Source organism: Aythya ferina (assembly GCF_964211825.1).
Source record: "Aythya ferina genome assembly, chromosome: 2".
Lineage (NCBI taxonomy): Eukaryota > Metazoa > Chordata > Aves > Anseriformes > Anatidae > Aythya > Aythya ferina.
This window is the reverse complement of record NC_140297.1, coordinates 32,338,888-32,352,059: the sequence shown is the minus strand read 5'-3', so window position 1 is coordinate 32,352,059 and position 13,172 is coordinate 32,338,888. Positions and strand designations below refer to the sequence as shown.

The 13,172-nt window shown below is 36.3% G+C and overlaps 1 protein-coding gene across 14 annotated transcripts in view; it reads right to left on the bottom strand.

The window, feature by feature from the left end:
- HDAC9 (histone deacetylase 9) overlaps window positions 1–13,172 on the bottom strand; it is a 290,614-nt gene that overhangs the window by 49,446 nt on the left and 227,996 nt on the right. Inside the window, exon 1 of one of the 14 annotated variants that reach the window (XM_084510982.1) lies at window positions 9,983–10,064. The exons of 11 other annotated variants lie outside the window; for them this stretch is intronic. In XM_084510982.1, coding sequence (XP_084367108.1) covers window position 9,983 — 1 coding nt within the window. In that variant the 5' untranslated portion in view covers window positions 9,984–10,064. Of the gene's footprint in view, window positions 1–1,596; window positions 1,621–6,128; window positions 6,380–9,982; window positions 10,065–13,172 lie in introns of those variants that run through there. 2 more of the 14 variants (XM_084510990.1, XM_084510981.1) reach the window with 2 other exon arrangements.

Here is a 13,172-nt window from a genome sequence, read left to right as displayed (position 1 = left end):
TGCACACTGGTATATTAAAATACATGAGTCTTCTGAATCACAAGTGCTAAAAGAAAATACCAGGAAATAAAGCAGCCCACTTCTTTTTTGCTGGCAATTACCTGTCCTGGCAGACATTTATGCCATCTTTAAAAACAGGAACCTAAAGAAGGGCTGCTGCAATCAGTTGAATTGTTGTCATTCTTCATTTGAGATGTAATGAAGAGTTCTAGTAGACTTGCTTACCAGAATACATTGAGTGCATTTTTGATTCTTATATTAGGAGAACTGTGTTAATTTGCAGGGACTGCAGGGACTCAAATTAACCCTTTCACAGTGGAATTTCTCACACATCTGACTATGCTGTTGGGCTAGGAGAGGGAGGCAGACAGGAGAGAAGAACAGGGAATTAAGCTGGTTAGACTCTTGTTCCTGCTTATTCATCCAAGGCAGCATTTTACTTGAGAAGCAGTTAAGGTTTATGAAGTGAGCAAGGAGGCCTACAAAAGTTGGAATGCTAAACTAAAATTACATGTGACAAGAGACAGAAGACAAGCTCCTCCAACTAACAATTTCAGTATTAGGCGATAAAAGTGTATTCCTGAAAACAGACAAAAACAAGTAAAATTTTGAAGAGTAATCCTGCCAAGAAATGAGCACACCACATCCCAAACATCAACTCAGTGAAGTATTACAAAGAAAAGAGAATGTGAGAGCAGTTTATACTAGTGCTACTCCTTTGAACTCTCTTCTACAAAACAGCACCCACCTGAAGTGCTTATTAAGTTGTATAGTACTTTGCATAGTTTTCATATGCTTTTCATAAAATAAAAACAAACCAGAATAGTTTTGCACATTTTAGTGTAAAAGAGACTGCCTCCATTTGACCTCTTCATTCAGAGAAAGTGAAAACCCCTCCTGTTTCAGGATTAGACACCAGTAAATCATGACATAATCAGAGGGCTAAGGAATTTACAGAAAATAGGTTGAAATAGTGGAAAGATGGAAGATCCACTGCAAATGAAGGCAATGCATTATATTTGCGTTCCAGTTTAAACACAGAATTCTCTAGATTTATGTACCACATCATTCAGGACTTGAAAAGCACTGATATCTGGAAAGCCATAAGACACCAGTAATGAAGCAGAGAAGGGGCACAAAGAAAGGATTTAAAATTTCTGAGTACATTGGGGCAGAGCTTTCCCTGTTGAAAAGCAGTGTTACAGGAACGTTGCTCACTCTGTAATCTAAGAGCAGTCCTGGCATAACGATAAGGCACTGCTTGCCATCACAGCCAGTGTAAATAAAGAGCTAATAGAGCAATGTGTCAGCTGTGGGCATACTGGAAAATTAAGTGAGCAACTTGGTTTTGAACAGCCATGACTAAAGAGGATGGAGTCTGGCATGAAAACCACTATAGCAATTGCTTAACATACTAATTTGCAGAAAATTTTCCTAATTTGGAGCCTACTTCCCACAAGTCACAACTTTCTGATGGAAGCTGTGCCACTACAAGACCTTCACTACAGAATGCAGGAGCTAGAAGTTGAAATTTTAAGAATAACCAGTACAGAATCAGAAGTCAGATGTTCAATAAACTGTGAAAGGTTAGGTTACCTCCCATGGTATGCTTTTATCATTCCAGCTTTGGTGACTAAATTCTTGTGCATCAATTCTCAGCTGGTATAATCTGTCATCCCTCTGTTGACTTCAATATAGGCGAAGCTTCTTTATGCCACCCGAGAAGCTTGATCCAGAATCTCTCTCACGAGTATAGGGGTGAAGAAAGATGACCTTGAGAGCATCTCATTTTAATATCATTAATGTGACAAAAGCATCTGGATTTTGGATGGCAGTTGGATTTTGCAATATATATATTTTTTCCAATATTTAAAATCAACAGGTTTTTTTCTCCATTCTCAATAGTGCCATTTATATTTCACTCAATGTTATTAAATATTTTTGATTAATTACACTTCTTTAATCATAGTCTGGATTTTGGTTGTCACAGGCAAGGGAAACAGAAAGGAGACAGTAAATACAAATGGAAGACTTTTTTTCAAAGGCAGCACAATGCATTTTTATGGCAGTTAAGTACCCAACTGCAATCTGTACTTTTAAAACTTCCTCACTTGGAAGGGAAAAAACACAAGAAATTAACATATATTGCAGATCAGAGAAAATATTTTATGGTTATTTTCTTGGATTATACTTAAGGACTCAGTAATCATTTTAGCAGCACTATCACAGAATTAGAAGTATAAATGAACTGTCAAATCTGATGAGACACTCAACTGACTTTATGTTATTAAGGAGAAGTGTAATAAATTAGACTAGAAATGCATTCCCTTTTGTTCTATAAAAGGCATCTTATCATGATTATACCTTTTCCCCATTTCTTTTAAGTGTTTGCATACATGTCATAATGAGAAGTAAAATAAATGCAAACAGTGATCTGGGCTTTGATTTACCATTCTCTTATTTCCCCAGGGCCTGGAAAGGAAGCTCAAACAACCACAAACTTCTAAAATATCAGTGAGAGGCCTTGAAATACCAACACTGAAGTTACAGCTAGCTGGCTTTTGTAAAAAATCAAAGGCTTTATTATATTGATTTACTAAAATCAGATTCCTTCTCTGCAAATACGCTTTTGAGTCAAACAGTCATAGCAAACACAAACATAAATGCCATCTAATTTGTTATAGCCAAGAAGTTTTTTTTAATGTTCGTGTTTGCTGTTTCTTCTACAGTGAATACATGAGTGAAAGTTTCATTTATTAGCCTGCCAGAGTTCATGCAAATATCAGGCCAACCACTTCTGTCGGAGGAGAAAAAGCAAATGTGCCCAGTAAATCACATCAGAATGTGAAACACTTTTAAACTCAAACCTGGGATGATCTGTTATCAAGAAATCCAAGCTGAGCTATATTTGGGTTTCTGAGTTACTTTATATTTCATCTGAAGAACTGTTACACATGCATTCTCTGCACTCATCAGCACAAAGTCCCATGTTCACTTTCCGGAGAACGCCCTTTGGATATATGCAAGGAATCTGAATATCCTGAACTCTGGATACTTCTGCTGCAGGCAAGAGAAGAACAGGACAAAGACAAATGCATGCGTAGTTAAAAATGTAGAATTTCTACATAGCTTTCTTCCAAAGTCTGTGGCATACTAGTAGTAGTATTAAAACCACAATACATTGGTGTTAATGATGCTGTTAGTACATGGTATGGAGTTAATCTATTTGACCATAATGTGTCCACACCTGTGACGAGGGTACACAAGAAAAGATAGGGAAGATTACAAAATAGCATTGCTTTAGCTGTGTATCTTCTACACATGGATCAGTACCACCCCCAACCAGATCATACTGAGGATGATAAACAAGGTTTGATTTGCAGTAACACTGCTTTGCAGTTGCAGAACATAGTAGGTACAATCCGTGTCCAAATCAACAGGTGCCAGCTTATCTGCTAGTCACTTCATTAAATCATTACAATTAATTATCAATAATAATTAATTATTAATTAATAATTAATTAATAATCAATTGATTAAAATGCAAGCATGTGTGATACGAAGCTGTGGGCATGCACTTGCATACATACACAATTCTTGCATCATATCCTAAAATGCTCAGAAAAAGCAAAGAGCAGACATGACACAAAAGATACTTCTCACCTCCTTTTTCAAACCAGATGCTACATACACAAGAAAAAGGTGATATGCTTTTAGTTGTATCAGTATTACTATACATTAAAAGATGGAGTACGAACCCCTCCAGGATGCTAAAGATGACTGAAAGAGCACCATCAGATTTTCTAGAGACCTGTTACCATCTTTTCCTGATGTCCTATTCAGAGACAATATAAGGCTTTTGCAGGTGGTACCAAATACATCCAGAACATAGATTTCCACTTACTCTGCTTACATCTCATCTAGACTTGTGAATGGTGCAGACATTCTGCTCCCCTTCATACCACCTTGCCCTGGACTGCAGCATAGTCAGGGGAGTCTCTCCTCCTCTGCTAATATAATACTTGCACAAATAAAATGAATAAATAATATTAGATCACTGACTTCCCATTTTTTATAAGTGCAGCTGTTGGAATACTGATACCTAGGAGCAGAGATTACAGCATGCACAGAGAAAAAAAAAGAAAAAAAAACACTACAAGGAAAGCAGGGAAAATGAAAGGTAAAGAACAAAATCATAATGGTAATGTAAAGCAAACCAGGTAGTTTGTTAGGCTGCAGAATTGAATTAGGAGTGGAAGAAGATGAAAAAGGACATAAAAACAATGGCAGTACAGCTGATGGGAATATTATGCAGCTGTTGAGACACAAAGTTGGATGGATTAAGATGTCAATAGACAGCAAAGATGGGCTGCTCTAAAGAATGTAAAGGGGGGTTCTGGAGGAATATTCATCTTAGCTTGATGAAAGGGTTGTGAAGGTTTTAAAGCTCTTGATTTAATCTATTTTTTTTGCTGCAGACAGAGCATATCTTTCAGAGAACAACCTTGACTACCATGCAGATGGCCGCATTTCCATTACTAAGACATTACATAAGGCAGGCTCTCCAGTAAAAGAGATTACATAAAATATACAAAAAGCATTATGAACTCATAATCAAGGAAATGCCAGTCTTCCAGGATGCTTACTTATGTTTTTGGCTTATTAATGTGAAGACAATTTTGATTTTATAGTGTATAGATTCTAACCATAACTATTTGCAGAAAATAATAACAAAAAAGAAGTATCTCTCTCTCCCATTCTGTCAGTTGGGATTTGGAGGAATTACTTGAAAAAAGGAGACAGACATCTCAGGTTCACAGCTGTAATCTAAATATTATAAAAATCTTCCATTTTATAACAAAACGGTATCTTGGCCAAATGATGATGATGATAATAAATTAGCTGTTTACTTCTAAGATCCAATAATTTTCATGAGCTGAAGAAAATCCCAAACTACAGATGTAATATCTAGTTCTTGTACTTTTGTGGCACACGATCATCAATACTACTCTGCTTATCTCAATTCCTCCTTTCCTATTTCGACTCTTCTCACCACAGTAAATGATTCCAATCCTACTGTGCCCAAAGTGTTAGCTCACTTTGACAATATACTTGGGTTCCTTGGAACCATGTGATGTAAATATCCTCCAGGATTTCCAAAGCTTTCAGATGGCAAAAGTACCACCAACACTGCACTCTGTATGACAGAAAGAAAAAATATTGCTATTTTCTATAATAATGTAACACTAAACATAAAATAGTATACATGGGCTGTACTGTCCAGACTGAAAAGATCTCTGGAAAACATTCTCCGGAATGTAAAGGCCTGATTTCAGCCACCAGAGGGAGTCAATCTTATTTTCCAAGTCAATCAGAACATTACAATGAACCGAAAAAGCACTGTGAAAGGTAGAAATTACTAATAGCAAAGTTTATATCCATGTACACTTGGATACGAAACATTATGAAAGTAAAGCTTAACTGGGATTTAGTTTATTGGTATATAAGATCACTCTTTTTCTTTAAATGTTCATTAACAAAATTCCTATTAGTACATGACTTTGGACTAATTAGATTTTAAGGATTCAAATACTAATATTTGACATCATTAGAATGATGCATCATACTTCCATCAAACTTACTATTCTTTCTTTATTTGACTTCAAGTCACTACCATGCTTTTAACTTGGTTTCAGACATATGCTGGCTTGACCCAAAAGTGCAAATACAGCAGTATGTCTTCAATTTCTTTACAGTTAAGTCATCTTAATCAGCAGGTAGAATTGTGGACTTATGATGGCGAGTATAGGAAAGAAATTGACATTTCTATTCACTCTTACAAACAATTGTATTTGTAATTTTTGAGCAGTGGAAAACCAGCCTATAGGGATCATTATGATAGTACTGTTATTTTGCCTGGATACATTTTCCATGATTATTATTCTAAACAAATACCAAGTAATAGTTTTGCATTCTGTAATATTCCAGAAAGTAATGCAACAAGACTTTGCTAAGAAATATGCCTCTGTTCTGTCAAAAGAAACAACAGTAACAGAAAAAAATCTACACAATTTTGATGCAACTTAGTAAGTACACAGTTAAGAAAAAGGGAAATACAAAAGTTATTACCCAGTTTTCTTTTCCCGCATATCAGTATGTCCATTTCTTACTAGTGGGTTGGTTGTTTCTTTCTTCATCTCAACTCATCTGAGAAGCAGACCAGTCAAGCCAATGGGTATTTCTTCATTCTCAAATGAAAGATTCTTTCCTAAGCAAGTTTTCCCAGAAATTAAATTTTATAATAAGAAGTCTAAAAAAATCGGAGGGAACTCTACTCAAATTTTAGAAATTTGCAGACCAGGCGTGGAACATGCATACTAAAATGACTGCTTAAATGGAGTCAAGCATTCAAAATTACTCTTCAAGAAACACTTTGGGTCCTTTGAGAATCTCAGCCTAAATCATTTAAATAAAACCTAGTCATATTGAAACCTCCACCTCCCAACTTAACACATTAATCATTCAGAATAGAAATTCCATCTCATCAGAATTAAGACAAAAAAAAATAATCTTAGCTCACTGCAGTTTAGTTCTGTTGACTGAGCCTTTGAACCTGGCTTTAAATGTCATCACAAACTGAGATTCTGCAATACAAAAAGCAACACGAAAGTAGATGCTCTGTTTCTGTACTTTAAGCAGAATGTTTTGCAATCAGTGAGACAGAATTAACAATATGTTATGGAATTACTGCATCAGGGCATTGCATATTAGGATTGGGAGAAAGTAGCACAACTCATTTAAGTTTTGCCATGGAAATAACCTGTCATGCTGACTGCAAATCATTGAGACAGCTTGGTACCATATAGAAATCCAACATGCTCACTTTATAAGAGAAAAACTGGAATAGTCTGAGACTTCATCAGTGCACTGCAGAAGGCTGGATCCTTAAATTTTCATCAGTGCATCTTAGTTGCAGCAGCAGTGTTCCTTACTAGGCTCTTCTGTTCAGTATCATTTATTTTCTTTCTCAGAAATGTGCATATGGCCTTTCAATCTTTGCTTCATTTCCATAAGGAATTACATCTGATACATTTGGGAAATGTTTTTGTTGTTGTTGTTGTTTTGTTTGTTTGTTTTTTTCCTCTTCCTTTACGCATTTGACAAATTAGGTGTTTACTAAACAAACTATTAAAAGCTTCTATTCTAAGGGAACAATTTTCTTTTGTGAATATTATACTCCACAAAGCAATTTTTAAAATAACAAAATTGAGCAAGAATACAAGTATATAACAGAAGTCAATAAATGTTACTATGAAGCACTTCTAACACTCTTAGCCAAACAAAGAGCTTGACTTAATCCTATCCATATTTTTAAAATTCTTCCTGGCTGCAGTAATCAGCCTGGTTTTGAGTTTTCTTCTCTCTTACTCAGAGTGTTTCAAAAGTTCCCGGGAAGTTATTTTCAATAGTTTTAGTACATAGAAAACATTATACAGTATATTAAAAGAAGTAGGAATAAAATGCAAGTAACTTCTGATGTGTCCAGAAAGTACAGCTTCACTTTCTATGGCTTTTATATTTATGTCATGCACATTTATATTTCTCAGAATTACAATGCTAAGAAATGGGAAATTATTTTGGCTAATAAGGTTATTTACACTAATTTTTAGATATGCTTGTGTTTGGTATTCTTCCCTGAATTAGTATCTGATGGTAAACACATGAACTGAAATTTCTACTGTTATGGATTTCCCTGTAGACAACCCTAGCCCAGAACTCTCTGTTAACAATAATGTTTAATTAATTGAATGTATGCTGAGACCATGGTAGTATATCCATAAACCATGGATACATGGTTTGTTCCTATGATGTTCAGAAACATCATAGGAACTGAAGCTGAAGAATATACTGCATGAAGCAGACTTCCCCCTATTCACCAACATAAAACACCATTTCCTAAAACTACCACAAAAGCTACACCACCAGCAGCTCCTCCTCGTTGCAGACAGAAGCACCTCTTCAGAAAGCACAGGCCTAGACATGGCATAAATATTTAGAGAATTACTAATAGTCACGAAGAAAAGGAGGGTCTAGTGGTGTCACTGATTTCACTTACTCCAAGTATGTGAATGCTACTCTTACAATTCAGAGCTATGCACCTGATGAAACACCACAAAGCAAAGCCGATACCCGATACTATTACTTTTCACTTTCTCCACAACTCAACAGTCCCAAAGTGACAAACTGATCAGATCTTGGTTTAGAAAGAGCTCACTTATACATCCATAAAATTCCATTTAATTTCCAATCATAACTACATCTGCCAGAGGAAAAACAAAATTAAATCGATAGTCAATACACACGGAACAGGGTTTTTCAAGGATTTACCTTAAATGCTTTTTGAATACAGGTAAAATGAATGGCTTACCTTCCAAGACAAAAACCATAAAAAACTAGCAGATGACCTTTTAAAAAAAAAAATGGGAAATGACCAAATGTCACTGTCTACCTACCTTTTAATTCACCCACCTCCAGAACTTGCACTTTTTTTTATACGCTTTTGTTAGCTTGCTTCACCTCACCTTAGAGGTCACTCATAAAGAGGCTAATTTCAGACTGCTATGAAGTTGCTGAAATCCCACTACTAATTACAAGAAGGCTGACTTCAGACAGTGTCACACGATAGTTATCAGCTACCTCTACAAAGGCCACAAATGAAATGCCATAATGCTGCATGACTCCTGGTCACAAGGCTGAACAACTGTAGATCCTGAACTCCTTGGAACAAGAAGATCAAGGATTCTTTGTTTGTCAACAGTGACATATATGACCTAATATATATGACAACATTTTGTGCAAATACGTTTATACTGACAGCATATTATTGTGATATAAGGAACAGACCACCAACACTACTAGGTGGGATGACCCCTTCCATTGACATTGGCAAGCTATTACAGTGAACTGTTTACAAGTAAATCATTAGGAATCATTTGACGTCCTTTTGTTGAATCATCTTACATCATTTTTGCTGCCAACCATTTAAATTAAGCTTCCTGAAAAGTTTAACTTTTGACTGGAAATTACAATCTACAACAGCATATTCAGTTTTTGAAGCCCAAACACAAGCCAAAGGACCCAGTGATATAACCACATACACAGTTTAATATCACAATAAATGCAGTACAAAAATCAGTATTTAAAGTCCCTTCTGCCATTAAAACCTCCACATTAAACCCACTGAAACAGAGCCTCTTGACTATCATCAAATAATAACCTTTCAGAATCATCTGAAAACACACACAAAACCTTGCCAGTCACTCTAAAATCTGGCTGAAGACCCCAAAGCTCCAAAACTGAGTGAAAATACTCAATGCTAATCTGGAATAGTCCAAATATCCTGAGAAAGCACTTGTGTGTAAACTACATGAAAGATTCTTCAGAATTTAGTCAGTTCCTGAAAAATGGCTGTCCACATTGAGCTACTCCAGAGCACGGCACAGCAGGTAGAAACTGGTGCTCACTTCAGTTATTTCTGCATGAGATCTTCAAGCGATATTCATCTTCTTCAAACCTATCTTGTACCTTTCCATTTTGGACTGGCTATTCACCTTTCTCTCAAATAAGAGACTAGATGGAAGTTTACCCACTAAACCTTCCAGCCCCTTAAATAAAGTCCTCTGCTGAAAATTTACAGTGCATCTTTTCCTCTTGTGTGTGTTTGGTTCCATGTGTTTCTGAGTTCAAAACATTTCTACAACATCAAGATTATTCTGATAATGTCAAGCAGGCTCACATGACACAAACTTCAATGCAGCATCCACCCAAGCTTAAAACTCTGCTGGCTCTTCTAATTCTGATATCAAGCTAATGGATACATTAAATAGCTATCAAAGAGACTTCTACAACCTCCCATATGCAGAAACTGCTATAGCAAATTTTCCTATTATCATTATTACAAAGACAGCGAAAAAATAACTTACTTGTAAAGCAAAAGCCATTCTGATCTGAGAAGTATGTCTTTTTCTGAAATAAACGTTACTCGGTTCTAAGAATTCGCACAATTCATTTCCTTTGCTCTTCCTTGACAATAGCTATTTAGAAGAGATCTATTTATTCCCTAGCATATTTCACAGTTCCTGTTTCTAAATGAGAATCATATTAACAAAGGGTAGAAAGACACAAACATGTCTCAAAAAAGCAAGACTGATTTCTATAATGCTCACTGTTGTCTCCACAGGAAAAAAAAAAAAAAAAAAGCAGCACCTTCAAAGACAAGCATTAATGCAGTTAACCTTTCAAGGGCTACTGATCTTGCCATGAACTTGCCAAAACAGAGAGAAGAAAGTAAAAAGGTGAAATGAATAATAAAAAATAATTATTTAGTGTATTATGTACTGTATTTACTGTGTATCTACTATGTATTTACTGTGTATCTGCGATATACTATATTTACCGTGTATCTACTATGCATTATTTACTGTATTATACTATAAACCACTTCTAATTTCCAGAGGAAATTAGGCCTTATTTTGACATAAGGAAATGTCAAACAAAGAAACAGATTTGGAACTATTACATGATAGATGATTGTATCTTTCCTTCACCTATTATCATTATATTAGATTAAAAGTGCTTCTTCCTTCTTGTAATACAGTGGACTCCATGGTAGAATATTTTCAAGATGCTATATTGTACTTTCAAAAAAATAAAAAATAAAAAATGTGGCAGAGTGAAGGGAATCTACTTCCCAGAAATCCACTCAGTGCACAGTTATTACTTGTCTCATTATGAAAGTTTGCTATTTTCTGCTTCAGCTAAACCACTTATGTTCTATTTCATACTTCAATATTTACAGAAAAAAAAATCATATAAATAAAGATAAAACTTCTGAAACAATAAAGAGGACCACAACACAGACAGCAAAAAGAACAAGAAAAATAAATGAATAAATAAATAGGTGGATCATGAAATTCAATGCATTTTTTTGGTGCGTTTTAAACAGGTACTATATATGTTGCTCCCTTCCCATGGTATTCATAAGCTCTTTGCCACCACCTCCCGGTATTACTTTTGACTACATAACCTTCACTGGCACCTCCCACGGTGAAACTTTACTGGTCATGGCCACTGAATTGGTGGTGTATGTTCGCATGCACATGCAGAACTGTTTTAATCCCTTCCCTGTGGTTTCCTTTTCCACAGTAGGCTCCCCAATATTCCAAGGCACAGTCTGAAGCAGTATAAACTTCCTGCTAAATGACTGTGGTTCAAGTTCTCAGCCCAACCTTGGGCAACAGGGACTGAACCACAGTCTCCTGAGTACAGAAGTATCAACATGCTACTGGAGTTTTTAAGTATAGTGGTTAGTGCATTGAAATACCTGTATTTTCTAGCACGGTACATTCTTAATGGTTTTCTTAGGCTTTTTGAATCTGTAGCTTGCACAACCATAAAAGAATAAAATAAAAACACAAGCCCACTGAAAGATTCTTCTCAAAACATGGTTTAGCCACAGTATAAACTCTACTGCATCTTCGTATGCCATTAAAATAAGTAATTTGCTTGAAAGTAAAACGATTTGAAATATATCCCCAGAAGTGAAATTCTTGATTTTTAATTTATATTTTATGAATATGCATATAATTTTATATTCATGTTATTTTTAATATCATCTATTTTACCATTAAAACATGCCACACACAAACACACACAAAAAACTCAGTCAAAAGCTACAGAAACATTGGCATCAGTGCTATCCCAAAACAATCAACAAAAGGAAGAGCAACTGACAACAATGGTGACATCAGATTGCTCATTTCTGCTTACTGAAAACTTTTAGCCTCAAAATCCATATACGTGCACAACTGATATACTCAACTTTATTTGAGTAGTTAGTTTATTATCTATATATAGATATACACAAAGGTGGATTAAGAATTGGACACCATAAGGCGATGCCAAGAGCTGCAAAACAAAGAATCAGTTATCATACAAGAATAGAGGCTCTTCTTGCACAATGTTCCAGTTAATGGTTAGTATGGAGAGCTAAAGAAAAATGGCTCAAATAAAATTATTATTCCTAAATCTGAAATGAGCATAAAATTACTCCTTGTGGAGTTAAGCTACTCCATACTATGTTTAAGATCCCCAGAAGTCCTTGCCAGCCCTCCCAAGCTTGGTTAAACAATACCAGATCTGGTGTCGTAATTTTTTCTGTGAAGAAAAGGAGGAGCTCCCTGTTCTTTTTTTTTTATGAAAGGAGGCAGGAGGCTTGCTAAAGTCATTCTGTGTGGGGTGTGTGTCACAATGACAGCAACATGTGGTATGTCCAGTGATGGCCCAGATTGTCTTAGTAAACCAATCTGCTTTATTAGAGCCTGCAACCAAGCGTGAGCACTGTCAAATAACCAGGAGATGTGTAAGCAGGCAGTGCATGGAGTTATTTCTTCAGGGATGAGGATGTCTCCTACATCGCTCACTTCGCTAGTCAGGGGCAACCTTATCGCTCTCTACAGGTACCTTAAAGGAGGCTGTAGTGAGGTGGGGGTTGGTCTGTTCTCCCACGTGCCTGGTGACAGGACGAGGGGGAATGGGCTAAAGTTGCGCCAGGGGAGTTTTAGGTTGGATCTTAGGAAGAACTTCTTTACTGAAAGGGTTGTTAGACATTGGAACAGGCTGCCTCATTTGCCTGGTGACTCCACCAGGGAAGTGGTGGAGTCACCATCCCTGGAAGTCTTTAAAAGATGTTTAGATGTAGAGCTTAGGGATATGGTTTAGTGGGGACTGTTAGCGTTAGGTCAGAGGTTGGACTCGATGATCTTGAGGTCTCTTCCAACCTAGAAATTCTGTGATTCTGTAAAACATAATCTCGTATTTAATGCAATCAAGCCAATTAACACCATATGAGCTTTATTTTAAAACATGTTGAGTTCGGTAGCCTCGGGAGCAGCCTTCATTCAGCAGTGATAAAACCACTCATACATTGGACAGAACTCTTACAGCACAGTAGCACCACTTGAGATCAAAAAATAGCCAGCGTTAAATGATGTTGACAACCTCTAGTAGCATCCTCCCAGCCACTTCAGTGACCGTTTCTGCAGCCTGTGAAAGACAGAGCCACCAACAAGAAGCTAGTTTCAATCTAAGTAAAGAAAACCATCTGGCAAGAAC